At 42.4% G+C, this 27,816-nt stretch overlaps 1 protein-coding gene across 3 annotated transcripts in view; it reads left to right on the forward strand.

Moving 5' to 3' along the window:
• Nucleotides 1-16,057, forward strand: part of zfpm1 (zinc finger protein, FOG family member 1) — a 109,603-nt gene extending 93,546 nt beyond the window's left edge. For 2 of the 3 annotated variants that reach the window (XM_071490307.1, XM_071490317.1), the window contains exons 5-9: nucleotides 6,228-6,330; nucleotides 6,693-6,941; nucleotides 8,002-8,274; nucleotides 8,361-8,603; nucleotides 9,963-16,057. In XM_071490307.1, coding sequence (XP_071346408.1) covers nucleotides 6,228-6,330; nucleotides 6,693-6,941; nucleotides 8,002-8,274; nucleotides 8,361-8,603; nucleotides 9,963-12,619 — 3,525 coding nt within the window. In that variant the 3' untranslated portion in view covers nucleotides 12,620-16,057. The remainder of the gene's footprint in view (nucleotides 1-6,227; nucleotides 6,331-6,692; nucleotides 6,942-8,001; nucleotides 8,275-8,360; nucleotides 8,604-9,962) is intronic. The other variant, XM_071490323.1, reaches the window with a different exon arrangement.
• The last annotated feature ends 11,759 nt before the right edge of the window (nucleotides 16,058-27,816 follow it).

Below are 27,816 nucleotides of genomic sequence, written 5' to 3' on the forward strand. Positions count from 1 at the left end.
CTAAGTGACTGATAGATTTCCCAGAGATCTCAGAGTTTGCACACAGCCTGTATATGTAGTCACATGTATTTGCATGCTGCTGTAGCTCCTGCAGTGTTTCCTGAATCCCAACGAGTCCACAGGCAGCCCCCCTCCATAAATAAGCGGCCAATAAGGGAGTCATATTAGATTTTATAAATTGTTTATATATATTAAAATTATGAGCATGTCCCTCCCCTAAAAACAGTTATTTTCGGGATAGAAACACAAATTTAAATAAATATATTTATATATATTTAGCCACCATGCTGCCATGCCACACTGGTTACATGGCACAAACACTGGTTTGTGTGGTCAGACATCAGACATGACAATAAAGGGAAATTACACGTCACAAGACTGTGGATCGATAACTCCCCAGAGATGCTGTATATTATGTTTCCTTTGTCCTAGAGGACAGTAGAAATCTGACTTTACCATTCATTAAAACATGTTGACGTGGCAGTGAGGAAACTCCGTCAGGGGGAAGTGGACAGTATTGACTTTTAATGAGAGTGTGGTTCATTCTCAAATAAGAGAAGATGGGAGAGTATCATACCATATGTAATTACTTAATATTTTACATCTTTGAAGATCAAGCCTGTGTGAGTGTTTTTCTTTTTCTCGTTTTGTGTGTGTGTGTGTGTGTGTGTGTGTGTGTGTGTGTGTGTGTGTGTGTGTGTGTGTGTGTGTGTGTGTGTGTGTGTGTGTGTGTGTGCGCGCGCGCGCGCCACTTGCGCGCTACTGAGCTTTCCCCATTGCCCTATCGTGGTGAATTCCAAAGCCGTGGCCGTGATGAATTAGTCTGAAACAAATTAGCAGTACTTACAGCTCAGACGGCTCCAGCGTTGGGTTACAAATTAAAACAAAAGCAGCCGTATCTCCACATCAGCGCTAGTTCTCCATGAAATACAATACGCTCTGCCTCAATCTTCAATATACAACAGACTGAGAGGCTTCCTTCCTTCTGTTCTACCCTTCTCTCTTCTCACTGTCTTCCCAAGCCATCCCACAGACGGCGTCCATCCTCCTCAGGTATTTCAAGGTCCAACCGTGGCTGTGAAGTTGACACCATTGGAGGAGATGTTTTCACCTTATGGAGGGGCAGGATGCAGATTAGGGATAGAACATGATTTCATAAATATGGTCTTTTTTTTTATCTATAAAAGTGATGTTTTACTTAATGACAATTGATGGAAAGTTTGATCATTTGAGGACCACACCCATGGTTTTGGTAGTTTTAACATCCAGTCCTAACTGACCCGCTCTACTTCCTGTGAGTGGGTGATCCACTAATTAGACGGTCATTGTTTGAGCCCCGACTCCTCCAGGCTGCACGTTGAAGTGTCCTTTGGCAAGATACTGAACCCTATGTTGCTCCTGATGGTTGACCCATCAGTGTATGAGTGTGTCTGTAGTGTGTTGTATGAATAGGTGAGTGAATGGGTGAAGGTGGCAAATATTGTAAAGCACTTTGAGTGGTCAATAAGACTAGAAAAGCCCTATATAAGTGCAATTCCATTAAGTATTTACATACATCCAGTTCACTACAAATCACAATGATTTAAAAAGTCCACATTGAAGTGGAGTAATGTTAGATTTCTGTCTGGTCTGCATCACCCAAGTAAATGTCAAGAATCTACTAATAGATATTGATAATGTACAGGAGTGAATGGAAACCTATCACTGCCTAGAACAATTAATATTCATTTACACTACATCCAAAAATGTAAAACTCTACTGTATGAAGTCATGAATGACAGAAGTCACAAACTTACAATTCTGCACCTGTATTTAGTGAAAATGAAAACATTTTCTTTTAATGAAATGAAAGTAGAGGATTGTGTGTACTCTCAGTGTGTATTGTAGTTCTCTAATGAAGGGCATTTAGGGAAGAACTGACTGGGAGTGGAACCAGGATTTTGGCAGTTTATTACAGATGGAAAGAATGGAGGTCAGATACATGTGCAATGAGAATACTTATCAGTCTAGGTAATCCTTTTTTGGCCAAATGCATGAAATGTGCCAGTTTATATGAAACAAAGTGGCTTTCCATGACATCAGACCACTGCTCAGTTTTCAACAGAGAAAGCCAGTGACAGATCCCTGTATCACTCACTTGGAGGTTCCTTTTCGCACTGGTCAGCCTGTCTTTAAATGCAGCATTACTGATAACACAAAGGAAAAATAACACTGTAAAATTATATTAGAAAATAGTAACAGGTATATTAGATTTTGATGACCAAGCACAGATTAGCTCTTAAAGATTTTAAAGAGGCTCTCACTGGTCATGCCATTCCTAGAATATTTATTTCTGAGTATTCTGTTTCCAGACAGGAAATATTCAATGTTTTAGGCAGAAGCTTAGTTTAAGTGTGTAAAACAGACCTCTAAGAAAGCAATATTTAAAAAAGCAGGAGTAAATTAGGCTTTTGGGCAGAAATGTCCCTTTGAAATGAAATTCACAAATCAGTCATGTAATGTAACACCAGGGCCACAGAGGGAGCCTGTTCTGAGTGAAACTGTGCAAGTGCTACCTTTGACTTCATGGCTGGTGCAGTTCATGCACATATGTCAAACTTTTCTGTCTGTAATGGTAAAAGTGTACCATGACTGAAACATCACGAGGAACGGGACAGGTTGTACTTGGGTTATTCCCATCATCATATTGATTATCAGTGATTGTGTTGATTGGAGCATTTAAACCAAGGCACAGTGAGGCATGGAGTCACCTATTTCTGGGATAACCTCCTACACCTATGCAACTCCATCCACTGTCAACTGAAGCCAACCATCCCTATCAAGCCTGATGTAAAACCCTGTCCAAAGAAGAAAAGAGGTAGATGAGGGGGAGTGCGCTTCAAATGTCAAATGAACTGAAAACAAGCTGGACTTGGTCTTTTGCAGGAATTGTTCAGGGAGTCGTGTGTCTTTGAGTCTTGGCTGGATGTGTTTGTCCTGTACACTGAGGTTAGGCATTATGATCATACAGACGGGGTGTGTATGTATCTTAACCCCAGTTGGTGTACTGCATTGACGTACACAGGAAGATCTGTGTACCCCAAACCAATTCCCAGGTCAAGTCCTGAAAAACTGCATCCTGGAACTAACACCCATTCTTCTCTATCTTTTCCTGAGATAAGTCTGTACTTCAACAATCCCGGTTATATGGATGTCATCATCCCTATTCCTAAAAAAAACACCCCCATCAGAGCTAAGCCATATATTACAGGCCCGATGCTCTTACCTCTGTTATAATGAAAAGCTTCAAGAATTTGGTCCAACACACCATCCTTCCATATGTTTTACCATTCTCTGATCCTCTCTGATTTGCATATCAGCAAAGGAGAGGCACAGATAATGCAGTGTCTGCTACAACACCTGGACATCCCCAGAAGCTATGCCAGACTTCTCTTTATTGATTTTAGCTCCGCCTTTAACACAATCCAGCGCCATCAGGTAATCAAGAAACTACAGCACCTACATGTTCCATTACCACTAATCCACTGGATCCATAACTTCTTCTCCAACGCAACACAAGCAGTGAGAGTTTACAATTGCCTGTCAGCCCAATTATTCTCAATGCCGGCGCCCCACTATGACTCTCTCTCTCTCTCTGCCTGTCCATCCCTCCTGTCTCACCATCAGTGGAAAGAAGGTAGAAGGTACCTAGGCGTTACACTGGACAATAAACTCAGCTTCAATCAGCGTACCATGGACATTTACAAGCATTGTCAACAGAGACTTACAGCCATCTGTAAACTAAAACACCTGTTTGCCATCTTCTTCTCCTTCTCCATAGCACTGTTGAGCCACTTCTTCTGCACAGTGTCGTCTGTTTTTTTCCACATGCTCACAGTCACCAATAAGAACAGTTTCTTAAAGACAACTTATTTAGCATCTTTACTCCCACCTCCACCTTACTGGAGTCTGTCACCTCAAAGCACTCACTGTCACACATGACCCAGACCAACTACTCTACCAGCATGTTTCCCCCCCTTTCCTTCTGGCCGTGCTCAGGAGCCATTTTAGCAAGAGTTTTTTTCCATACAAGCTTTAAAATATGTAAAACCCTATAAGTTACAAGAAATCCAGCCTGTGGTGTGCAGAGTTTCGGTCCTTGTCTTTTGAGTAAATCTTGTAATAAAGTGTTCCTATAAACCTACCTGTGTGATTTGACCCTTACGGTTGGCTCAGTCAGTCTGAGTCAGTCTGGTGTGAGGACTCTCAGCTCCTGTGCTGAGGGAATGCTGCCTCCTGCTGGAGAGTGAACAAAACTGCATCACAGACCCACTGAACAATACTGTGCAGTCGTCAGAGAGTGGGTTTGACAGACAAGAGGTTAGGCCATTGCACAGGCCTGCATGAATTTAAAGATTTAAAGATGTTGAATACATAGTATTTTATATCAGTTATATGGTAGAAATCAGAGCAACAGAAATACAGACATAAAGTACGGTGTCTGTGTTTTTCACAGCCATTAAAAGCTGCTAAATCTACTTTTTTTATTATTATTTTTTACCTCAGTAGACTGTAGGTACAACTTTTACCGAGAGTGAGTTCAGCATTAGCTTTATATACACAGTCCCCTATATTCATGATGCTCCAGTGGTGTGTGTGTGTGTGTGTCATGGAGACATGGGATAAGCCTCTGTCCTGGGAGTGATTGTCAGAGGGAATGCTGCTGGAGCCTCATATGGACAAAGACCAGATTGTACTCAGTGTGTGTCTGTGTGTTTTTTGTGGTTCTCTCTCTCTCTCTCTCTCTCTCTCTCTCTCTCTCTCTCTCTCTCTCTCTCTCTCTCTCTCTCTCTCTCTCTCTCTCTCTCTCATACCTACACTGGAGGCTGGCTCTCCAGTCTTTGTCCAGAGTATCCACTGTGGATCTTATTATGGCAGCTGTCTGAATAGCAGCCTGTCGACCTCATCAGATCTTCTTTCTCTTCCTTTTCTTCTCTCACTCTCCCCCGGGGTCTCTCTTCCTCTTTTATTCCTCTACTCCTTTTTCTTTTTCTTTATTTTCTGTTTGGCTTTGTTCAGCTCGTGCTCCCCTCATTTCCTCATTGCCATCCTGGGTTGTAATCATCCTCTGTTTGCTGGCGCTCTTTTTATAAACAGTGTTTACCTCTGGCCACACACTGGACAGGACTGTGTGACTGTGTATTCCCAGTTGACGCCAATTAAAGCTTTACTTTTTATGGCTTCACGCCGGCGTGAGCTGTGGCCTGACACGTTATGTACATCTGTCTGTCCCATTCTCGTGAATACTATGTCTCAAAAAAGCCTTCAGGGAATTTCTTCAAATTTGCCACAAACATTTACTGATGAACTGATTAGGTGGTCAAAGGTCGTAGGTCACTGTGACCTCACTAAAAACGTTTTTGGCCATAACTCAAGAATTCATACGTCAGTTATGACACAATTTAACACATCGGTCTAATAGGATATGATGATGAAGTGATAGCGTTTTCTGTCCTAAAGGTCAAAGGTCAACTTCGCTATGACATCATATTGTTCTACAAATGGACCTTCTGGTCATTATTCAGCACTGTGACTGAGGAAAAGGCGAAGAGGTTGTGACCATACTTCCTGCATCTTGACCAGCATAAAACTAAGCAGCCCAGTTAAAGACGAGAATAAACCCTTGAAAGTAACATTTGAAACAATGTTGGGCATATGAAGGCAGGGGTGAAAGAAACATGTGAACCCATAGAACAGCAGTTAAGAAGTGAGTGATATGTGTATATTGTTCCGGCTGTGGGATGCTAGCATTACACTCTATTTAGAGGTTTCACATATTGTTAGCACTATAAAAACATCTATGAATATGAACATGTATCATTAGATTAGACTCTTGTCCTTTTGTCCACTGTGATTATTTTAATGAATATAATATCTTGTGGTAAAAATAATTCAGATCCAATTTATAGCAGAAAAAATTGATTTCATAGTTTATTTGGTTGAATTTAGGCATGAGTGGGTTTGGGTTAATCTATATAACGTCAAGAAACTGTGAAAAGGTTTTTATTATAATTTACAGTTTACAACCATATAAAAGAGAGAGAATTTTAGCTATGAACAGTAAGTGTAAAAAATGCAGTAGACATTTCTGTATGGATACACCATCTGTGTAATTCAGCAGTTTTCTGGCCAATGAAAAGGTTGTGTTCATTCCTCACCTCCTTCTGTGTGTGTGTGTTTGTGTGCAGAACTCTAAGTTGACTCTCGTGTGTGAAGATCCAAACTGTTGGATCAGTCAACTCCCACTGACCTCTGACCCCTCAGCTGCCAACTGTACCATCTACAGCCAAGGTGAGTTTTTTTTTTTTTTTTTATATGACAGCAGAGAACAGCAGTGAGGCTCTTTGTGATGTGCAGTGTATTTGTGTGAACCAGCCATGAAGTGTGCTGGCTGCTCTCATTGCCAGTACAAACCCAGTCTGTCAGTACCAGCTCCACCACATGAGCTCAGGAGTCAGAGCCTTGCTCCAAGTCATTGCTTGGGGTTGTTGGGAGAGTGTTCTTTAATACCCCACAATCCGGTTCAGGGTATTTAAATCTTGTATGAATAATAAAAGCCCCCCTGTCACTATATCTTCCCAAATTAGGAATGTTTTATTTGTCCTTGTTAAAAACAAAGTTCTGTTTTGTGACCAGACTCTGTGTATTTTCAGGTGAGGAGTTGTTCTGTAAGGTGACCAGAGAGCTTGCAGCGGGTGAAAGGCTCCTGGCCTCCCTGTCACCTCCTCCGGGCTCCTCCTCCTCCCCACCGGCCCAGCTCTCTCCTCCGCTCAGCCTCGTCACACAGAAGCAGCCTGTGGTGAAGGAGGAGCCTCTGTACCCAGCCGCGCTGCGCTCAGACATTCAACTCCTCCCACAGCAAGCTGGCATGGCCGCCATCCTGGCTACTGCTGTCGTCAATAGTAAGTGTTGTATTTAAGGCATTAGAATACGTTTTCGGGTTTGTTTGGAAGTAGATCTGCTTTTTAGTTTGTGCAGTGAGTACATTTTTTCAAGTACAGATTCGAGTCGATTGGATTTTAATTCAAATAATCTTTATGGTATAAAGTGGTATGAAAGGTGCCGGCAACACCAACAGTAAATTAGAAATGCAAAGAAGATGATTCTTTAAGAGTAATCTATTTAAAAGACATTTGGCCTGTAAAGTATTACATCCAACACAGTATTCCCCTTTTCTTTCTTTTTATGCTGTGCGTCTTTTATTAACCGTAATATAAACCGGTGCCTGCAGGCCATTATGATCTTTGTAATTTACCCTTTTTGTTAAAGTTGTAATGTTTTCTTTGGCCACAAGATGTCACTGCAGCTCTTTAACAGCCAGCAAAGTATTTCTATCAGCCGGGTCCTGTGCTGATTCTGTGGCTGATGCCCCAAAACCACAAACACAACCACTGAGACTGTTGGTAATCCTGTTGTTTGATTACACACTCCCAGGTCTGGCAATACTACAGCAAATAAATGGATTTGGACAAAAAAATAACTCTAAAGGGTGAGATGTATGATAATTATTGTTCCCATAGCCTTTGTGCCTTGTTGCCTTGGATACTCATAGCAATGGTGGCTATGTGTGTTTGTGTGTGAGTATGTGGCGAACATGTATCTATTAGAGGTTCCTAAAGTTGATCATCCACACTTTGCCAATCAGGTCTTCAGTTTGTTTTATCAAGTTGCTCAAAGCACAAAAAAGGTTTTCACACTTAAATCATTCAGACACTTCCCTTTAGTCTGCTGACAAGTCTGCATTTTCCCTCCTCTGCATGTGACAGTTTAAACCATATTAACGTAAATAATTAAATCATTTGCGTGTGTAAACCTTTGTTATAAGCAGCCCAGCTTCTACCTTTTTTGTCTTTGGTTGAGCACAATGTTTTTTACTTCTACATCAAGTTGCTCACCACAAACTGATCTGCTGTGTTTCTGTTCAGTCGACTAACTCTAAATTTGTCTTATTCTGGTTATCAGAGGACATCTTTCCGTGTAAGGACTGTGGGATCTGGTACCGCAGCGAGAGGAACCTGCAGGCCCACCTCATGTACTACTGCGCCAGCCGTCAGAAGCAGCCGGCTGCAGCCTCGTCCCCACCACAGGACAAACCCAAGGAGTCCTACCCCAATGAGCGCATCTGCCCCTTCCCGCAGTGCAACAAGAGCTGCCCCAGTGCCAGCTCACTAGAGATCCACATGCGCACGCACAGCGGTGAGAGCAAGATTTATACGTATGACAAACAGATAAAGGGTGAGAACATTGGGTCTAATTTACAGATACTTGACCAGCGTGGCTTCATTAGCTCCTTAACTTAATGTCCCTCTGTCCTTCCACAGGTGAACGTCCATTTGTCTGTCTCATCTGTCTGTCAGCCTTCACCACTAAAGCAAACTGTGAGCGCCACCTTAAGGTCCACACAGACACACTGAACGGGTTGTGTCATGGCTGCGGCTTCGTCTCCACCACTAGAGACATCCTCTACAGCCATCTGGTCACCAGCCATATGGTTTGCCAGCCCGGGTCTCGCAGTGAGGTCTACTCCCCAGGGCCAGGCCTTCCCAAGCTGCCCCTGTCCACTGGTGAGTCACAGCATCATCCTGACAACTGATATCCATCAGCGGAGCAAGTTGTTATTATTGGGATTTCAAGACTTAAGACTGCTGATTAAGTCTCATCAACAGACTGTCCCATCCCCATTTTTACAGCATCAGTCTGGACCACGCATATTATTCCTAATCCTGCCTCTTTGAGTCAGTTCAAATGTTTGCTACTGTCAGACAGACACTCTAGAGATTCAGCCCTATCCTGAATCAGTCATCCCTGAATAATTTGGGAATAGTCAGTTTCTTTTTCTGCTAGATCAGTTGGGGTCACAGCACCTGATTAATCAGCTGAAAGATGAACAATGTGACTCCCAGATGATTGTGATTATGATTATTACAACATACAAAGTTATCCCGTTATAACAAGACACTTTTCTTGTTATAGTATATTGTAATATACTATTTATGTTGTTATAATGTGAACTGTTTCACATTAAAATGTGGTAATTTCAAACTCATGATTGAATGAGGAAACGGTGTGTGGACAATAAACTGAGGAATATGGCTCATTTACAGGATTTGATGAAGTTCTACTTCATGCTTGGGTTGAGACGTGGAGAAATTCTGTTGTTATGACACAAATGACGCCTCTCTCCTACCACAGTAAGACAGAGACAACCAGCTGCAACTTAGATTTCCTAAAAACGAGCCGTCCTCCGAGCTGGAGAAAGAACACTGGTCTCTACGTGCAGCAAGCTGTCGAGTGCGCAGGGACTGTCTACAAAGTATTACATCCAAAACGGATACTACAAAACTATTCCATAATTTCCTTCTTATGCACTTAGTGTCATAAAAATCACTTCACACATCAACAGTCTCCTGTTGGTTGTACAACAACACTTAGTTTGGAGGAATTTGCTGTCGTAAAAATGTGAACATAAATTGTTGTAACATGTTGTAACATGAAAAACATCTTGTTATAACAATAAATTTTATTGCTGATCCCTTTTTTTTCGGGTGTGGCACATAGCTGTTAAGATCCATTATAGACTTTAGAGAGCTTGTTTTAATATTTTCAGGGTGGTATTTTACATGTTGAGTTTGAGGCTGTTGTGATATGAAACTGAGCTTCAACAGACGATATTGTCTGCATCTTCCATCTTTACGTCCACAATACTTCTGTCAACATTGAGGACACAACCACTTTATCTGAATAAACTTTCACGTTCACTGTGACTTTCACATCAAGAGCGGTCAACCAGTACAGTGTGAGCAGAGAAACTGTAGATTGCGGCCATGTAGAAAAATGTGTCACATGAATTCACACTATGTACAACATCAGTAAAATCACATTGCTCAGGTGTATAATTCACTAATCATGACTCTCTTTGTTAGGTCTCAGTCCAGGAGACTCTGGTGTGGTGCTGAAGTGCCAAGTGTGCGGTCACAACTCGGACTCCCCTGCCCAGCTTCAGCAGCATGTGCGAACCCACCTAGAGGTCAGGGTCCCAGCCGAAAGGAGCTCCACCCCTCGCCAAATGACCCCATCATTAGTTGACGCCCCCCAGCTCCAGCTTTCTCCACACGAGAGGGAGCCTCTAGCCTGTGTCCCCAAGCCGGACTCATCCAGCCCGGGCGCAAACGGTGGCTCAGCCACACCCCGAGACTACAGTCCTCCTGATGACCCCGCCACTGATCTGAAGATCAAAGAGGAGCCTCATTCAGACTCAGAGATAGAAGAGCAGCACATGGAGATTAAAGAGGATGGAGAGGATGAGGAGGTTGCTGGAGAAGAGGGGGATCAAGAAGCAAGGAGGAAGACAAAGGAGGCGCAAACCTCCACATCATCCAGGCAGACGTCAGACTCTTCGAAGAGTCCTGCCACCACAACTGTAAAGGCAGAACCAACTAGTCCCACCCCTGGTTCTAGCCCTGCCCATGTGGGCGGGACAGAGTCAGTTCTTCCAGGAGGAGCAATGTTCTTGCCTCAGTACATGTTTAACCCTGAAGCAGCCATTTTGCCTCAGGCCTCAGAGATACTGGCTAAAATGTCAGAGATGGTCCACAGCCGTCTGAAACAGGGCCATACAGTTCCTCAGAACAACCCAGCAGCCTTTTTCCCCTCTGGGCCGACGGCACCCACAGCCGCAGCCACCCCACCTCACAAAGGAGCCACCTGCTTTGAGTGCGATATCACCTTCAACAACATTAACAACTTCTATGCACATAAGAGGCTGTACTGCTCCAGCAGGCACCAAGCAGAAGGTGCAACCTCAGCTTCAGGCCCCGGATCGACAAGGGATGCAGCCCCAGCCACGGTGCCTTCCAGTGGGGCACACGGCTCGTCCGCATCTCCTCAGGGTGGAGCAGCAAGCAGAGCAGCCTCTGCTTCCCCTGCTGACTCTGACTCTCCTGCTGGGGCTGGAGCAACAGAATCCAGGAGAGTGGTGGAAGTGAGGACAGAAACGCCTGTGGGGAGAGAGGGAATATCATCGTCTTCTGAAGGGGAAGGCGGAGGTGCAAGTGTGGGAGGAGGGGGTGGAGGAGGAAGAGCAAGTGAAGGTAGCCAGAGTCCTGCTAGTGGGTCTGCCGAGGACCTAGAAGACGATCCCAATAGAACCTTCTGCGAGGCCTGCAACATTCGCTTCAGCCGTCACGACAACTACACTGTTCACAAACGCTTCTACTGCGCGTCACGCCATGACCCGTCCAACCACCGTTCTGTACACATGGCCAAGGCATCCACCACAGCAGCCTTCCTTCCCCAGCCCATCCGCACACGCAAGCGCAAAAAGATGTACGAGATTCACATGGCCAGAACTGAAGCCTTAGCTAATGCTGCTGCCACTGCAGCCGCCGCTGCCGCCGCCACTGCTGCTGCCTCCGCCCCATCTCCCTCCGTTCTTGGCCTGGCAGTGAAGCAAGAGGTTTCTCCCAATGCGGCAGGCGGCTCCAGCCCAGAAAGCGATGGCCCCATTGACCTGAGCAAGAGGCCCCGTCTGAGAGATGTTCCACGGCAAAGCAGTAACAGTATTCTCCCTGCCCTGCCTCTTACAGACTATCACAAGTGCACCGCCTGCAGTATCAGCTTCAACAGCATCGAGAACTACCTGGCTCATAAAACCTACTATTGCCCCGCCACCACACTCCAGCCCCACACATTGGAGCAGCTTCACAGGCTCAAGAGATCAGCCTCTACCTCTCCAAAAAGCAGGCCTCAGCAAGAGCGCCCGGATCTCCTGCACCCTGTGGAGGCTAAAGCTCTCCCTGCTGAGTGGGTTGCCCAGACTCAAGGCACATCATCCAGTCCCCATCCCTCTGCCTTACCCGCCTCTGATGCCACATCTCCTCCCCATATGACCACCACCCTTGCAGCCACCCCAGGAGCTGGAGCCAAAGGCACAGGTGCCACTTCCCCTCAGGTGGTCTGCCCATACTGCCCTAACAGGCCTATCGCCTGTGACCTGATGGAGCACTTCAAGACTATCCACAGCCTTGCTGTAACCATTCAACCACCCCAGGAGGCCCTGCCCCAACAAGGCAGTGCAGTCATCCACAGCCCCAGCCTTAGTCCCAGAGATGGAGCTGCTGCAGCCACTTCCACGACCCCAAACAGCCAGCCCCGACTGGTGTCCCAGATCCACAGAGACAGGATCAACGGGCAGGCCAGGAGCGAAACCTCCTCTCCTGGCTCCCCGCTGCTAAATGGCAGCCCTTCACCGCGGGGTGGATCACCTTCAGCTGGCTCACCTCAGCCTGTGTCACCCCCAAGGGCTCCCTCTCTGACTTTGTCACCTGTGCCTGAGGTCCTAAGGGAGACAGTGGGATCGTCCCACCATCCAGACAAGGTCACTGCAACTGTGGCCTCCAATCCCGTCCCCGCGCCCCTGCCCGCCCCCATCCCCGGCCCTAAAACCCCAGTGATCTCCCCAGTCCAGAACGGTAACTCCCGCTTCTGTCGGCTGTGCAACATCAAGTTCAGCAGCCTCTCCACTTTCATAGCTCATAAGAAATACTACTGCTCCTCCCACAGTGCCGAACATGTCAAGTGAGCTGAGTAATTACCTTCCTCCTCTTCCTCTTTCTCTTTCCCTGCTTTTATCTTTCTGAGTGGAGGCTTCTTTACTAAGTTTCCAGAAGCTCCGATGTCCCTTTGTGCCATGGGTCCCAAAACGGCGCTCAACTGGCACGACTATGAATGACAATGAATGACTGTTACTCACCTGGCAGGACCTGATGTCCAGCTGCTCCACAGCAGAATTTTCAGGTGGTGTTACCAACATACAGTGACTGATATTCCTCCTTACATGGGTCAAAGTTTGTAGTACACTAAGAGCTGAGACGGATGCTACCTGCCCACACTGGTGTGCCCTCACCCCATAGATCACCGTCTGTCTTCGTACCCAGTTCAGCATCTACCACTCCCGAGCCTCACAGTATGTTGCATTATGGGACGTTAAAATATGTATGTCAGCACCTCTTTTCTGTCTCTCTGTTGAACTGAGTTTATAATGGTAGTAATTAGATTCTGACTGTTGGAGGCATTTCTGACTGATGATCACACAGCAGCGACCACGCTGATTATAATGAATCTCCTGTCTTTCCCTGAGCTCTTGATGTTCCCGACCTGAGCGGAGGGGTCATTTCTCTCGTGTGGAAAAGACTTGATCATTGTTAATTTTTTTATTATCTGTGCATAGTGTATGATGTCTGAAAAAAAGAATTCTATAATGCTTTTGGTTTCAACACTGGCTCTTTTTTGCTTACTAGAGAAGCTAAAATGTTTTTAGCTGAAAAACAGATGTGTTATCACAATGTTACTAATTACTGAAGGATGATAATTCAAAAATGGACAGTTTTTCCTTTCTTTCATACACACAATTTTTTATTTTCTCTTTAAAATGCAAGGGAGAAAAAAAATGTGAAATATTTATCTTTTAGTCCTCACTGATTTCATGTCAACAGAAAACTACCTACCTAGTGTCTGAGAGTATTTGTATTTTTTATTTGTATATTTTTCATACTGTTGGAAGGAACTGTTTGGATCTGGCTGTGTTGAAGTGTATTTTCTATATGTAGATATGTAATATCTTCTCACAGTAATCACTCGGATCACACTGAACTTTGTTATCACGTTAGCATTTTGTTGTTCTGTTTTAGTTGTAGTCTCTAATTGATGGTAAGGTCTGAAAACCAGCCGCGTGTTTATTTTTTATCCCTCCTGTACCTGTGATCTGCTGATTAGCAACATGATTAGATCAGAGCAGCTTCTCACATCAGAACCTTGAAGCTGCTGATACTGTTGCATTCATACCCGATGCAGCTCCCCAGATTTTAGGGTACACAAAATACACACTTTCAATCAAAAGCCTATCCTTAGTTTGACCCCCATACCATGCAAATTGATGACCTTTAAGGACACACTGCTTTACGTTCTTTGTTGCAAACTGCCATTTCAGATGTATACAAAGTGATACACAAAACACACCAATGCTTTGGTATCTAACACACATCTTAGTAGATGTTTTTCTTTTTAATGATTGTATTTCTGTCCGGTGATGAAGGCATAGCAGGGAATAGTCACACCTCACACAGTAGAGTAAGCACATGTGAAATAACCACTTGTTGTGGCCCATGGTGTGTGTGATAGAGAGGCTGTGCTCGTCCTCTTTCACTTTGTTGTTCTCTCACTCATGCACACACGCTCACACACACAGTTTACGCCACATTTTCCCATGCTGCTTTTGGAGTTGCAATACAGTGTTAGCTAGAACTGTGAAATCATTTTTTTTTTCCAATATTGATGGAAAAAAACCTGTCAGTGTAAAGCTCACCTTCATTTTTTAGGCCCCAGATTTACTTTATTTTGAAGATGCTAGGAGCCAATATGGCATCCAGATTTTCCTTCCCTAAATTCTCAAACATGAACATTTCCCTTAGGATTTTACTCTTGTCAAAGTGCACAGCATTTGGACCTTCATGAGACACTAAAACTCTAAACCTATGAAATATCGTTGGCTGTGAAAGCAGCTGTGAAAGTTTAATGGCAGGTTCTGAGGGAGGAAGGGATTTCTGTGGTCGGCAGTGGAGGACATGGACCCGCCCATTTTATCTTCCTGATAAAATGATACGATCAGCCAACTGTACCTAACCTACTCCCTACAAACACAGGACAGATCCGGACCTCTGTGCATTCAGCAGCAGCACTGAAAGACCCGCACATGCCCCTAATCCTACTTACATGTTTTTTTGGGTTTTTTTTCCGGACGTAGTATCACCTTCTAAAGTTGCTATGACGAATGTAGCTAAAATAACTTATTTACATTTAGCATTCGTTCCAGTTGTGTTTGTGTCTACTCAATAGATGCAGGAACAAGATTCACTTTTTTAGCTCAGTTTTGTTCTTCACCAACTTCTGAGAAAAACATTTGGCTCTTCAGCAGCAAAATGCTCCATATGCTACGTTCACCTGTTGGTTGCTAACTTCTCCCATCTGTTGTTTGGTGAAGGGTGTGTAGCTTAAAGTTAGTTAATTCCATCTTTATAACATCTCATGATGTACATGAGATTCAATTAAAACAGTGAGATTGCAGCTCATTAAGCCAAAAATATTGATTAGTGCAGTTTTAAAGAATGAATGGATCCACAGAGAGGGTGTTTTCATAATTCCAGGTACTTCAGTGCTACTTTGCCTAACAAACCTGAGGATATGGACAGTAACATTAACCTCTGCTGTTTCTATCAAACAATCTAAAATAGAGAATTATGTCAAATCTGAAGACATAGTTTTCGCAAAGTGATCACATTGTTTTAAGGCATCTGCTGTACAGTTTTGACACCACCTATTAGAAACTCTCAACTCCTCATTAACTGATCAACTCTCCATTTCCCCAAACTGGAAACTAAATGTAAAGGTGTAAAAGATTTTTTTTTAACATAATTCAAATCCCTGGTTGATTTTCTGCTCTGCTGTGATTTAGAGCAGCACTGTACCAGACACATCTTACTACTAAGTGTTTACAGTTGTTCTGGTTTATTTCTTCTGGTCCTTAAAAGGAGAGAGAAGCAGGAGAAAGACAGAGTCACGTCAAGTCGTCACGATCTGAGGAAGTGAGAGCTGGAAAATCGTCCTTTAAACTTATCCCTGTTTTATTGCACTGTGTTGTATAAAAATGTGCTGAATGTTTTAGTTTCTAGTTTTCTTTGTAATGTATTTATGTTATACAGCACTTTTTCCCATCCAAAACGCATCATTCTACTTTGAAGGACGTTATTGTACCTTGAAGAACTTTCTGAATTTTATCCCTTGCTAAAACTTTTTTTCTTTTTTAGTTTTAAACATGTTTGGTTGACGATTTCTCAGATGTCCACAATGGAGAAAATCAATGAGTGTCAAAACTTTTATTTCCACATTTTTAATTTCATTTCAGTTCCACTACACTCTTGTCCAAACTATGCATGGGAAATAAAAAAGTTCTGAGAGACACTGATGAAGAGTGTGTGACTGCGCTTCTTTTTAGTAGCTTCAGTCTTTTTTGTGTGAACACCTACGCACAACTCTGTCATCTACCTGAGTTGGAGTCCTTGACTGTTGGAGGTGCTTGATTCATTACTGCGAATGTGTCACTTGTAAATCACTTCCTTTCATGACAAAGTTTCCAGGGTACTGTTGCTGTCTGATACCGGCTCATGAAGAAAGGCCAAATGAATCATCAGCTTTCCTTTTAAATAATGTGCATGAGTAATAGCACCTCTGAGGAAAGCGGTTTCTGTGCCCATTCACAGCTCCAAGGCTGCTTCAATCAATAACAAAAACTCTGGTACATTTAGGTTTGACACAGACTAAATGAACTGATGCATATTTTCAATGGACTTTTTCATCCTAAGCTTAACTCTTTAATTATGCGTGGATGGATTATGTATATTAACTTCTTGTATTCATGCCTGTGTTCCGGGAGCAGTTTCAGCTCACATTCAACCTGTCACAAGTGTCATGTCAATGAAACAATGAAAGTACTTGTCAATGAACCAAAGTATTACACAAATCAGACGTGGAAATGTTTCACCTGAGGCCAGTCCATCAGAGGCTGTAATTGGTTGTGGGTCATGTGTTGACAAGCAGCTGACATCTGTTTCAGTCTCTCCTTGTCCAGGGTCCTTACACCTTCTCTACAGATGTCATATGTGATGTCATACATCGCCCAAGTCTTTAAGGTGCAGCAGCAGAGACTGTAAGGTGTTGAAAGGTCTGTGACAAGAGCTGACCTGTGACTCTGGCTGGATATTTTTACAGCCCAGCCTCACGACGAGCCACTGGGATCACCACCACCACAGAGATGCTTCTTCCAAGGTCTCTGTACACACACACACACACACATTACAACACATCCTGTGGCAGTGTACATGACAGGAAATGAAGCAGAGAGTTAGTGAATTCGGCCTGTTAGCAACGACACTGATGAAACAACTTCCTCTTCTGTCTCATCACATGGATGTGATCGATCATATATGAGTGATTATTACATGTCTGAATAGTCAGCTATGAAATCCAGCATGACCATAGTCTGAATCTAAGCAGATCCATGGGGACCACACTCACATCCTCTTTTTTTATCAAAGTAAAGAATCCGTTCTGATGAACCATATCTGAATTCATATGTAGATTCACACTGTTCACACTGATGTGAGGTGTCACAGAGAGAGCACTTCTCCTCAAATGTCTGCATAATGGCTGATTCAACACTGAGCTGAGCACTGAGTGCCGCCTCCACTCAAAGTGAATGGTTGGAGGTCCAAAATTATAAACCTACAGTCCTGTCAACCTGAGTGGAGCAGCTTTTAACGATCGTCTGGCTTTTACCCTTGAGGTAGTTCACAGCAAAAACTGAAACAGTCTCCTAAGTTAGTCTGGACCAAGAAAGTTACCAGAATGAAGTAATATATGTGTAATAATGCTAGTGTGATGACTTACTAGGGATATGAGGAATGATAATATCTTTTTTCCATCTGTCCAGTTGTCCAGAGTGAAAATCTTGGCAATTATTACATTAAAATACAGACAGAGGATAAATGCTGAACGCTGGTCATATCATCCCTGAATATAAACTCCATAATACTCAGTTCCTTTAGATGGCAAGGATGATGTGTACTTTATGCATTAACATCTTTCAGAATACTTCAGAGGGCCTGGTGATAATAACAGTGAGATCTTCTATTGCCGGAACATCCAAGTAACGTCTCAAATGGTGGTTTAGCTTGTGTTGTGGAACATGTTGACGACAACACCTGTCAACATGTTGACGTCTCAACTAATGTGTACTCAGTAGTTATTACTACATTATTTCATGAGAACTCAGTCCTCATGGGTCGGATCCATAGAATGTAAACAAAGGTGGATGCAGCCTCCGTGGCATCACCAACAGGTTTCTGAAGAGAAGCTCAGAGTGGGCTGCTCCACCGTTGCCATCTTGGCAGAGTCCTACTCCACCTAACTCCAGGCTGAGAGGTGGGGTGTGCATGGAGCCAAGACTTTGATGCAGTTTGTGTCAAACATATGTCCACCCACCTGTCATTCAAAGGAGCATGCCCTCAATTATGCATAAATTTACGCTTTAATAAAATTTTAATGGATATGTTAAAATTAACCTACAGTCCTGATAAGAGAGGAAATTAGCTCTAGAGACCAAACCAGTTTTTGTACCAGGCTGTAAACATGTTTATTTCTGCTGTAAAGTTGGACATTTGAACATGGGAGTCTATGGGGACTGACTCACTGTTGGAGCCAGACTCTAGTGGTCATTAGAGGAACTGCAGCTTTTGTCACTTCTATGTCGGCTTCAGACTCACACACAGTATCTTGCAGGTTGTGATGCAGATGTGGTGACAAAATCTCTCCACAGACAGACAAACAGACACATCTGCCAAAGGGCTCAAAACCACCTCTGTGGTAGTTTCTGCTACAGTAGGAGAAGCCCTATTTTGCCATGACACACACACACACACACACACACAGACAAACTCATTGGTTTAAAACAATACCAGCTCCACTGTTGCAGCCGGTAACCAGTATTGTTACCTAACCCAATATAAAAACTTAAACAATGCACCATGCGTCTGAGTTTGGCACTGATCGGTCTGTATGTGTGTTAATCAATTAATGTGTCGTTGTCAAGGCTGTTGCTAGCCAATGAGTCAAAGGAAAGGCTGGCAGTATGCTGTCAGAAAGAGCAGTTAGCTGTCGTGTCAGTATGCTAATGCTAACAGTTAGCTTTTATGTCAAGGAGAGCTGAAGAGCTGTAGGAGGCTTACTCCTTCCTTCATAAGGTACCTGGAAAAGGCTGCATTCATAGTGTCCATGGTGTTGAGAGGTGTGCTCAGTAGGTGTGGTAAGTGCTGAAATGATTGTCCCCCATCCTGGGGAAAACAGCAATGGTGCATGCAAGTGCTTGTGCATGAATGTGTAGTACATTTACAGCCCTGGATGGGAGTTTAAAACTATATTCACCGTATTTACAACTGAAAACTCAAACTTCCATGGATTTCCTTACTGAACTCCACAGGTGTCAGTTTGTACGGCAGCCACATCGTTGGGACTCAGTTCAGAGACAGGAACACAGTCACCTCAGAGGAGAAATCAGAGTTTGGGACAAAGCATTGAAAGTGCCCACAGGCCTGAGACTGCTCTCTGAATGGGCTTTATTGGTACAAATTTAACCAGCGTTACTGCATGTTTCATAAATTATGTTCATCCAGAGGGTTTTCTTTTATATGTGTGTGAGACTGACATTCACTGAAGCAGCTCTTCCCATGACTTTGCTCTGGTGGAGAGAGAAATTTCATGGTAACATTTTTTTGCTGCAGTTGAAACATTTTCACCACGTGTGGATAAATCATTACCTTCATTTATGCCTCCTAAAGTTAGATAATGTCTCTACTCACTCTCGTCACTACATTGTCTAATGCTTCAGCACATGCAAGAACAAACCTTGTATTCCAAATCCTCATGTTGAGCTGACGTTACTGAATTATAATCTTCACTAGCTGAATCGAGAAAGCCTTACAGGTGACTGAAGGTGCCCCTGATACACAGTCTGTTAACTCCTAGTTAAAAACCTAAGAACACTTGTATTTGTAATTGTAATTTCCATATTCACAGTAATATTTGTGTTGCATTGAGTTTGAACACATCGCATCATAAGTCTTGTACAGGGTCCTGCAGAGTTACCGTTAAAGCTGATTGCAAAGACTGTACACTTGTTCCCTGAATCATGCTGGTTGTACATCATCATGGCTGCAGCAAAAGATACTAGAAACTTTCATAAGCTTAAACTGTCCCAGTGCAACCTCAGCTCCACTTTTCAGTTTTCAGGTTTCTTTCTAGTTTCTATAAAACTGATCTCTCCACACGTCCTTGGCACACAGGAGTAGAACTGTGGGCATGAAATATAATTCCCTTCTATTTTATACGTATTTAATTTTGCCAGATAAATTTCTCCTTTCCATTTAATTACACTGGGCATTGACACTCAGTTGTCCCCTGGCCTATAGTCTTGTTTTCCTCCATTGTACCTACATGAGTAAGTATTTCATCTCTACCTGATTCATGTGTCTGAATTACATTGTAAATTCAGGGCTGTGTTATACTGTGTATAACATTTCAGTTCTTGACGTTTTAGTAGGTCTACTAATAGGCTGTTATAAAATATAACCATAAAACAAAAACACTGCAGCTCACCATGTAGCTGAATCAGTGGGAGCCCTGAGCTTGTTTCCCAGCAGCAAGATTGTCCCATCTAGGTGTGACAGGAGAATGACTCCCCAAGTGTGTTTTGTATGTTCAGTCCACTCTATAATTTTGTTTTTGTTGCAGAGGCCTTTTATCCCCCTTATGCCTACCAAAGAAACTCTCCAGCAATGGTTGGTTTTTTTTTTAGCTACAAATAGGCCAGGAGTTTCACTGTTTTAGGGGCAAGGCCATTTGGCCTTGTCACAAAAATTTGTAGGGCACAAAGGACATTGAGTGATTTGATGACTACAAATAAATAACTAGACTTTCTGATAAGAAAAAAACAAGAAAGTAACACAAATGACATGAAAACCATAGATGATTCACATTTTAAAATAAATTAAAAAAGACATGTTTTAAGATGCATCATATTATCATGTATCATTTTACTAGACTCTATAAATATGTAAATATATTTCATTTCAGAGAAACTCATCATTTTGACTGATAGCAGGATATTGTCTCTGGAAGTTAGTTTGACTCCAGCTGTTATAACTATAGTTTCTGGCCTTGTCATGGGCGTGACCGTGAGCAGAGAGGACAGCAGCCTCTCTGGGATCATTTATGACATTACAGCATTATACACATGCAAAACGAGCTAATTACACTAATTTATCATCTCTGTGCAAGATCTGCTTTAAGCTGAATAATTTTGAGACAGAATATTGTTAAAGGATTAGATCAGCTCCTTTCAGGAATAGACCAGTACATAGTTTGTGTGTGAGTGAGAGAGAGAGAGAGAGAGGTGCAGAGAGTTAGCTTGTTAGTTAGAAGTTAGCAGTACAGTACGTGCACACAACCAGTCTGAGCTACAAGGACTGCTGCAGTGACGCTTTTAAAGCAACCTCAACATTTTGAAAGTAGCTTGGGCACAAAGGCCATGGTGGCTGTAGTGCTTACAATTTTTTTTGGAGCATCATGGCCAGAGAGTGGGGCAACGACTCCATGACTGTCATGGCTGCTGTGAAATTCCTAACCTGGCTACAAAGCTAACAAGCAACACAGCTCACTAAGACTGCAGCAAGCACTCATGCACACGTGGCACGTGCTATTGACCTGTAATTACTGCGCAAGTAGCCTAAATGATAATGAGTCTCTTATCAGGCAATGTCTTATTTCACCGACAAAAAAAAAAAAAGAAAAAAAGAAAAATGTGTACTTTCTTTGCAGCCCGGTACCAGTCCATGGCCCGTTGGCTGGGGACCACTGCTCTACTGAGAACAGTAGGGGTACAGTAAGTCAATATGTGTGAGTTTATGTCTTTCAATCTGCACTACAGACTGCTGGTCTTCAAAGAAGTGATCTTCAAGGGCCCTTGCATGGTTTTCATGCACAGTCTCTATTACATCTCCAAGGGGCGAGCAGTTATCTGCTTCAAGTCTCCGAACACAGTGTGCTCTGCTCAACGGTACGTCTCTCCTGTGGAGGAATAAAAAGTTATGAGGGGAAGGAACACAAGGTCAGGAGCAGCCACAGTCATAGATTACTGCTTTAAAAACTGCACCTGCAGTTCAAAAGGATAAAACAAGGAAAGATTCATTGCTGATGCACACGCACAACATCTGAAACCACACGATGACAAAAGTGGTCAAGTGTGACAGAGAGGGCAGCGAGCCATTACCGGCTGTCCACAGGAGGGATCAGGTCTGCTAATGTGAGCAGTCAGCGTTCTGTGTGTGTGTGTGTGTGTGTGTGTGTGTGTGTGTGTGTGTGTGTGTTGCAGTTAAAGCCTGAGATGCAACAACTGAGTGTTTGTGAACATTGTCGTTTTCAGGCTGTTGTTCCCTTTTGTTCAGCTCAAACAAAACAAATCTGAAGCTATCAGCTCAATCACGGTGTCACTGTAAAGGGTTTGATTATTTTATTTGTAAGAAGACAAAAAAGTAAAAGAGTCGAGCCAGGGCAGTTTGAAGAGAAGCTGAGCTGCTTGGTTGAGCTAAAAAAAAAGAAAGAAAGAATAGATGTCTTATAAAACAGGGTGCGATGTTTGAGGCAGACAGTCAGCGCAATGGAAGTTAAAATAACTGAGCTGAAAGTAGAAAACAATGAACAGAGAGCTTTGGTGTCAGGTCTGGATGATCTAATCTTCACTGGAAACCTAGAACATGGACATAGAACAGAAACTGAAAGCGCCGGGCGTCTCTTTAGCAGGGGTCCAGAATCCTCACAGGTGCAGGTAATCAGCAATTAATGGCTCACAGCAGGAAGTTATAAGATAAGAAATATAAATAAGAAAATAAAAGTCCAAGATAAAAAACACACTCGCAGTAGTAAAACAAGACATAAAAACATGCAATAATAAAACTAGTGCACACAAAGTATAAACATGTAAATAAATAAAACGGTCCATTACTAATAATAATAAACCAATCCTTCACCTGTGTGACATCTGCGTAACGTAGATATGAAGGCCTCATCCTAAGCTGATGAAAGCTCAACAACTCTTAGTTTCAGGTGATTCTACACTAAAGAAAACATCATTATGAATATTATACTCCATTTCAGCCAAGAGATCATCATAGATCCCTGGTCCTTTAAAGACTCCCTCCACAAGGAAAAAGACTTACCCATGGACGATGTTGACGGCATGTCCTTCACCCTGGACCCACAGACTTGGAAAAACAGACAATCCTTGCTGAAGCCACCACCTCGAACACAAAACCTCAACCCTCAAGACCCGTTACTGTCAAGTTTTAATTACTGTTGTAATGCACCTGACGTTAGAATCCCCTTTGTCAGATTTAGTTTGATAAGTGTTTAGTCCCTCTTTGATAAGACATTCATTTTGTCAGAGAAATCTGATTTTTCTTCTTCTTTACTGAACCCTGTCTGAGAGGAGAATGTAGTCAGCTTTTGGAGATCTTCTCTCAAAACTTTAACTCCCCCAGATCACTCCCCTAAAGCTCTTTTCTTGCTGCTATAAATCAGCTAGCTTTAACCTTCTCCTGCTGGTGATCATCATCATCTGCCCTGTTCCTGTGTGTTACACTGTCATTTACCATCCACCAAAACCAAACACTGACTTTTTATCTGAGATCTCAGACTTTATTGTTTCTGCAGTGGTCAAGTATGACTAAGTGTTGATGGTTTGGTGATTTTAATGTCCATGCAAGGGATTTTATTTACTGTCACTTTACTGTTTTTACAGCAGGTAAAGGATCTAGTATTTACCTTGGGCATCACACTTGACTCAAAAGATTTGATCTCTGATCACAGATGTATTATGTTTGATGCTATTTCACATCCAACCCTTTTAACCCAGTGGTGCACTGTGAAATTTCGCCTCATTAACAGCCAGTCTGTAGCTACATTCTTCTCTCCCTGTGTTGAATCAAAGTGGGTCGCCTTCCTTACATCGTTTTAATGACATGTGTGTCTGCTCTGAAAGCTGCTGCCCCTTTAAGGCTAAATCAGTCTCTAATTCCGACCTCATCTCGCTGGTTAAATGATGACTGCCACTCTGTGAAGAGAGAACATAGACAAGCAGAGTGTAGGTGGAAATCCACATGACTGCTGGTCCACTACACTCATATGAGACTTGATGGTCCTTGTGCTTATTTCAACAACCTCATCACCACAAAGTTTCTCTGTAATTCTACTAATAATGGAGCCTCCTGCATGTTTTTTGGATTGTAAAAACACACTCAACCACATGAGATTCGTTTGCTGAACCTACATTTTTCCACAAATATTCAGCAGAGTTAAACAGCTTTGAAAACTTTGTTACATGTAATGTAATTTAATGACTATTTGCTATAATAATGTGTCTGATTGAATGAACAATAACACACTTCAATTCTCTGACTCCCTTCAAATTTCATCCAAGCCTCTGCACAGATACTGACCTGGCTTGTAGTCATTGTACTAGGGCAGCCTGCAGTAACAATGCCTCTTGGCCTGAAGCTACCAGAGCCCCTGGTGACTCCAAATGGAAATGACTGAGTGCCTCGCCACTGTTCTTCCATACAGAACTTAATAAAAAGGGACTTTTATCTTTGTATCTCTTTCTCTGCTCTTTTCTCTTCTCTCCTGTGCTACACTCAACAAGGCTTATTAGGGACACAGTGTGTGGACAGGTTTAGGATATGCCCTGCCTACTGTTCAGGAAGAAAACGGCAGATAGCAGATAGTTGTTGATTGTTTCCTGATTAATTCATCTTCAGAGGAAGTGTGCCAAATGGAATGAAAAAAAAATGAAGGGGGACCTCTATCATTGTCAGATATGGCCTATGAATGAGAAATACATTTTAATAAGCCTCTATCAGAGAAATGCTATGCAGACACTTCCATACTTGATTAGAGAGCTGGATTCAGAGTTGATTCAGATTCATCCTTATTCGTTGAGCTTCAGGGCTGAGATAAAAGTTTTGCTTTGCAAAAAAAAACAACCTAGAAATACAAGGCTCCATAAACAGTAGCTGTTACTTGAAGGGGTTTGTATAAGAAAAAGGAGGTTTGTAACTTAAAGGAGGTAAGTTTTGATGTTGATACATGAGCAGCTATTTACTTACCAGCTACCAGAAACATTGTGAGTTCAGCATCAAACTTTATTCCTTTACCACCATGTCTCCAGGCCATGTTAACTCCTGTCTCTATCATGTCTTTACTTTTCTTCTACTGAAGTTAGCACGCTAACCAACTAGCTGTCTCATCACATCCCAATAGCGACTCAGTGTAGCCTCCAATCTGGCCTGAAGATGTAGTGCTGCTCAGAGAGTGAATTACAGCATCTTGTCTTGTAAACACAACAATGGCTGAAGCTCTAGTCAAGTGACAATCACCAGCACCCAGCACCCACTGGGGGCCAACTTCTCCCTCAGCAGCTGATGTCAACATGACAACAGATCCACTGAAAACATTTTTCCCAAGATATAAACTAAATTAAAAAATAACCTTTGAAAACAACTACAGTAAATTGCATCACTGTTTTTCATCAATGAACAAAGTCTGGAATCTCTTGACTGGAAAACTGTTCCTCCACTACCCAGAAATATTCAGAATATTCTCTTCAGAAGTTGATTCAGCTGCGTGACAGTGTTATGATTCTGTGGGTAATGTCAGTTTGCAATAATACAACATCTTTGAGGGGAAAAGAGGAGTATATTTGTGGACTAAATTCATACAGAACTCCAGCATGCCAACATTTAAAAAAGAGAAGCTAATATTAATGTTACAGAATGTAATGTCAAATAACAATAATGTTAATGTTTAATAACGTTGCTAGCACCAATTAATTAATAGCTGGCTATCTTTGTGTTAATAGGCTGTCAGCCTTCAAACTCTTCCTACGTGTTTCCTGCATAAATGTCACCAACATTTGAGCCGTTCAATTCAGGTTTCATCCACAAAACAACATCTTAGTCATCAAGTGAGTGAATCCAGAAATAAACAAAATGACCAAAATGTGACTAAAACTTCATTCTTCAACAGACTAACTAAACCAACACTGAGTCATAGTGTGAGTTCAACATTCTGTTAGTGTTTCTGATACAAATGTCCTTTTTTATTGAATACTGTCAATACAGAGATTGAGCCAATGCTATATATCAACCAGCCCTCCAAGCTCAACAACCATGTAGGGTTATCACCTGTCTGATACAGTACAGAGGCAGCACAGTGGTGCAGTGGTTAGCACTGTCACATAACAGCAATACGGTTCTGGGTTTGAACTAATTAGGTTGACTGGTGAGTCTAAATTGCTTGTGAGTGTGCCTGGTTGTTTGTATCTTTTTTTTATTTGTCTACATCCAGTGCACCTGCAACAGCACACAGTGCCAGCTTTGCTAAATGTAGATTAAATTTTAAGAAATTTAGATGCAGTGACTGACAGCTGAAAACTCTACATTAATTCAGCCTGTATCACAGCTTTCCTTTACAACTTTGTCATTCTAGCTATGAAATATTGTTTTCTCAGGAACAGCACATAAAACCTGACGAAATATAAAAGCATCTGAACTGTATGGATGCATCTAAGCTGGGGAGCACCTACACATCTGGAATGATGATAAGGTTTTTATGTGTGTTGAAGGTTTGTGCTGAGTGCTGGGTAGCTGTAAGGTGTTGGAAAAGCTGTTTAGTCTGGTGCTGTAGGACTTGATAGAACAATTTAAAGTTTTCATACTTTCATAATACCTCTGACCCTGCAGATGGACTTGGATGCTCTATTAACTTTGTCTTGATAACCCTGAAACATATGTGAACAAAGCTCTGCCAACCAGGCCGAAGTGCTGCAACTTTAATTTCTCCACAACAATGATAAACTTTAGAATAATAATAAACTTTATTTATAGAGCACTTTTCATACAAGAGATGTAGCTCAAAGTGCTTTACAATAAGAAATGGAATAGCACAATAAAATAAGGGTGAATAAAAAGTCAAATTAGACAATACAAATAGTTATAAAACAGGAAAAAAAAATACAAATTAAAAACAGGAATCAGGAAGAAATGTAAAATATGATAGAATTAATTAAAAGCCAAGTTTTCAGTTTTTGTTTCAAAGTGTTCACAGAGCCCGCTTCTTTAATAGCTCTTGGCAGGGTGTTCCATAATTTTGAAGCATAGTTTAAAAACGCTGCACCCCCTATTTTCTTGTGCGTAAATTTGTGTGTATTTAAAAGTCCGGCAGTGGAAGATCTAAGAGCTCATGAGGGATTATAAAACGACTGCAATGTAAACTGGTCCCAAACCATTAAGAGCAAAATCTAATAATTTCTAGTCTCAAGTTCCACCTGATTTGACTGTTATCAGACCATTGAATAAGTGTTATCATTACACATCTCTCCCACATATATGGGCTAGTGGGAGCCTACTTAGCCTACTAGTAGGTACAGTAGGCTGCTATCACCTATTTATTTGGGTGAGCCAATGTTGGAGCAGTGCAGTTGGCTCACGTGATGCTCTCCATCAAAACAGGAAACGACAGTGCAGAAGGAGAACACCTAGAAAAGATGCCTACACATTTGTCACAGAACTAGATAAGTCTCAATAGCTATTTTTGTGAGGCATAATGAATAGTTAACTAACTTGTTATCTGTCTTAATATGGAAAGTTGCATGACGCATCCAAGCGTTACCATGGTTACTTGTAGGGTTTGACGATTAGCCAGTGTAACCTAGCTTACCGGCGGGTGTTTCAACTTGTAAACTATAATATGTCATTGACACTGTACAAACATGTATCACAAATACAATAACAAGTGCTGATGTTTCCCTGATGTTCTAAGTGCCGTGGCTCCGGAGGCAGAGTGGGTCGTCCACGAAATGTTGGGGTTTGATCCCCAGCTCCTTCACTCTGGGTGTCAAAGTGTCCTCGGTCAAGATACTGAACCCCCCAATTGATTGATGCTGTTCCATCAGTGTATGTATGTGTGAGTGAGTGACTGAATGAATGTGGCAAGCATGTTATTTGGGCGCTGTGTAAGTGCAGTCCATTTAGCCCTCCATTTACAACAGCTGTGAATGAG

Source organism: Trachinotus anak, unplaced genomic scaffold (genome assembly GCF_046630095.1).
Source record: "Trachinotus anak isolate AG129_WGS33_773 ecotype Australia unplaced genomic scaffold, CSIRO_AGI_Tana_v1 ptg000002l, whole genome shotgun sequence".
Lineage (NCBI taxonomy): Eukaryota > Metazoa > Chordata > Actinopteri > Carangiformes > Carangidae > Trachinotus > Trachinotus anak.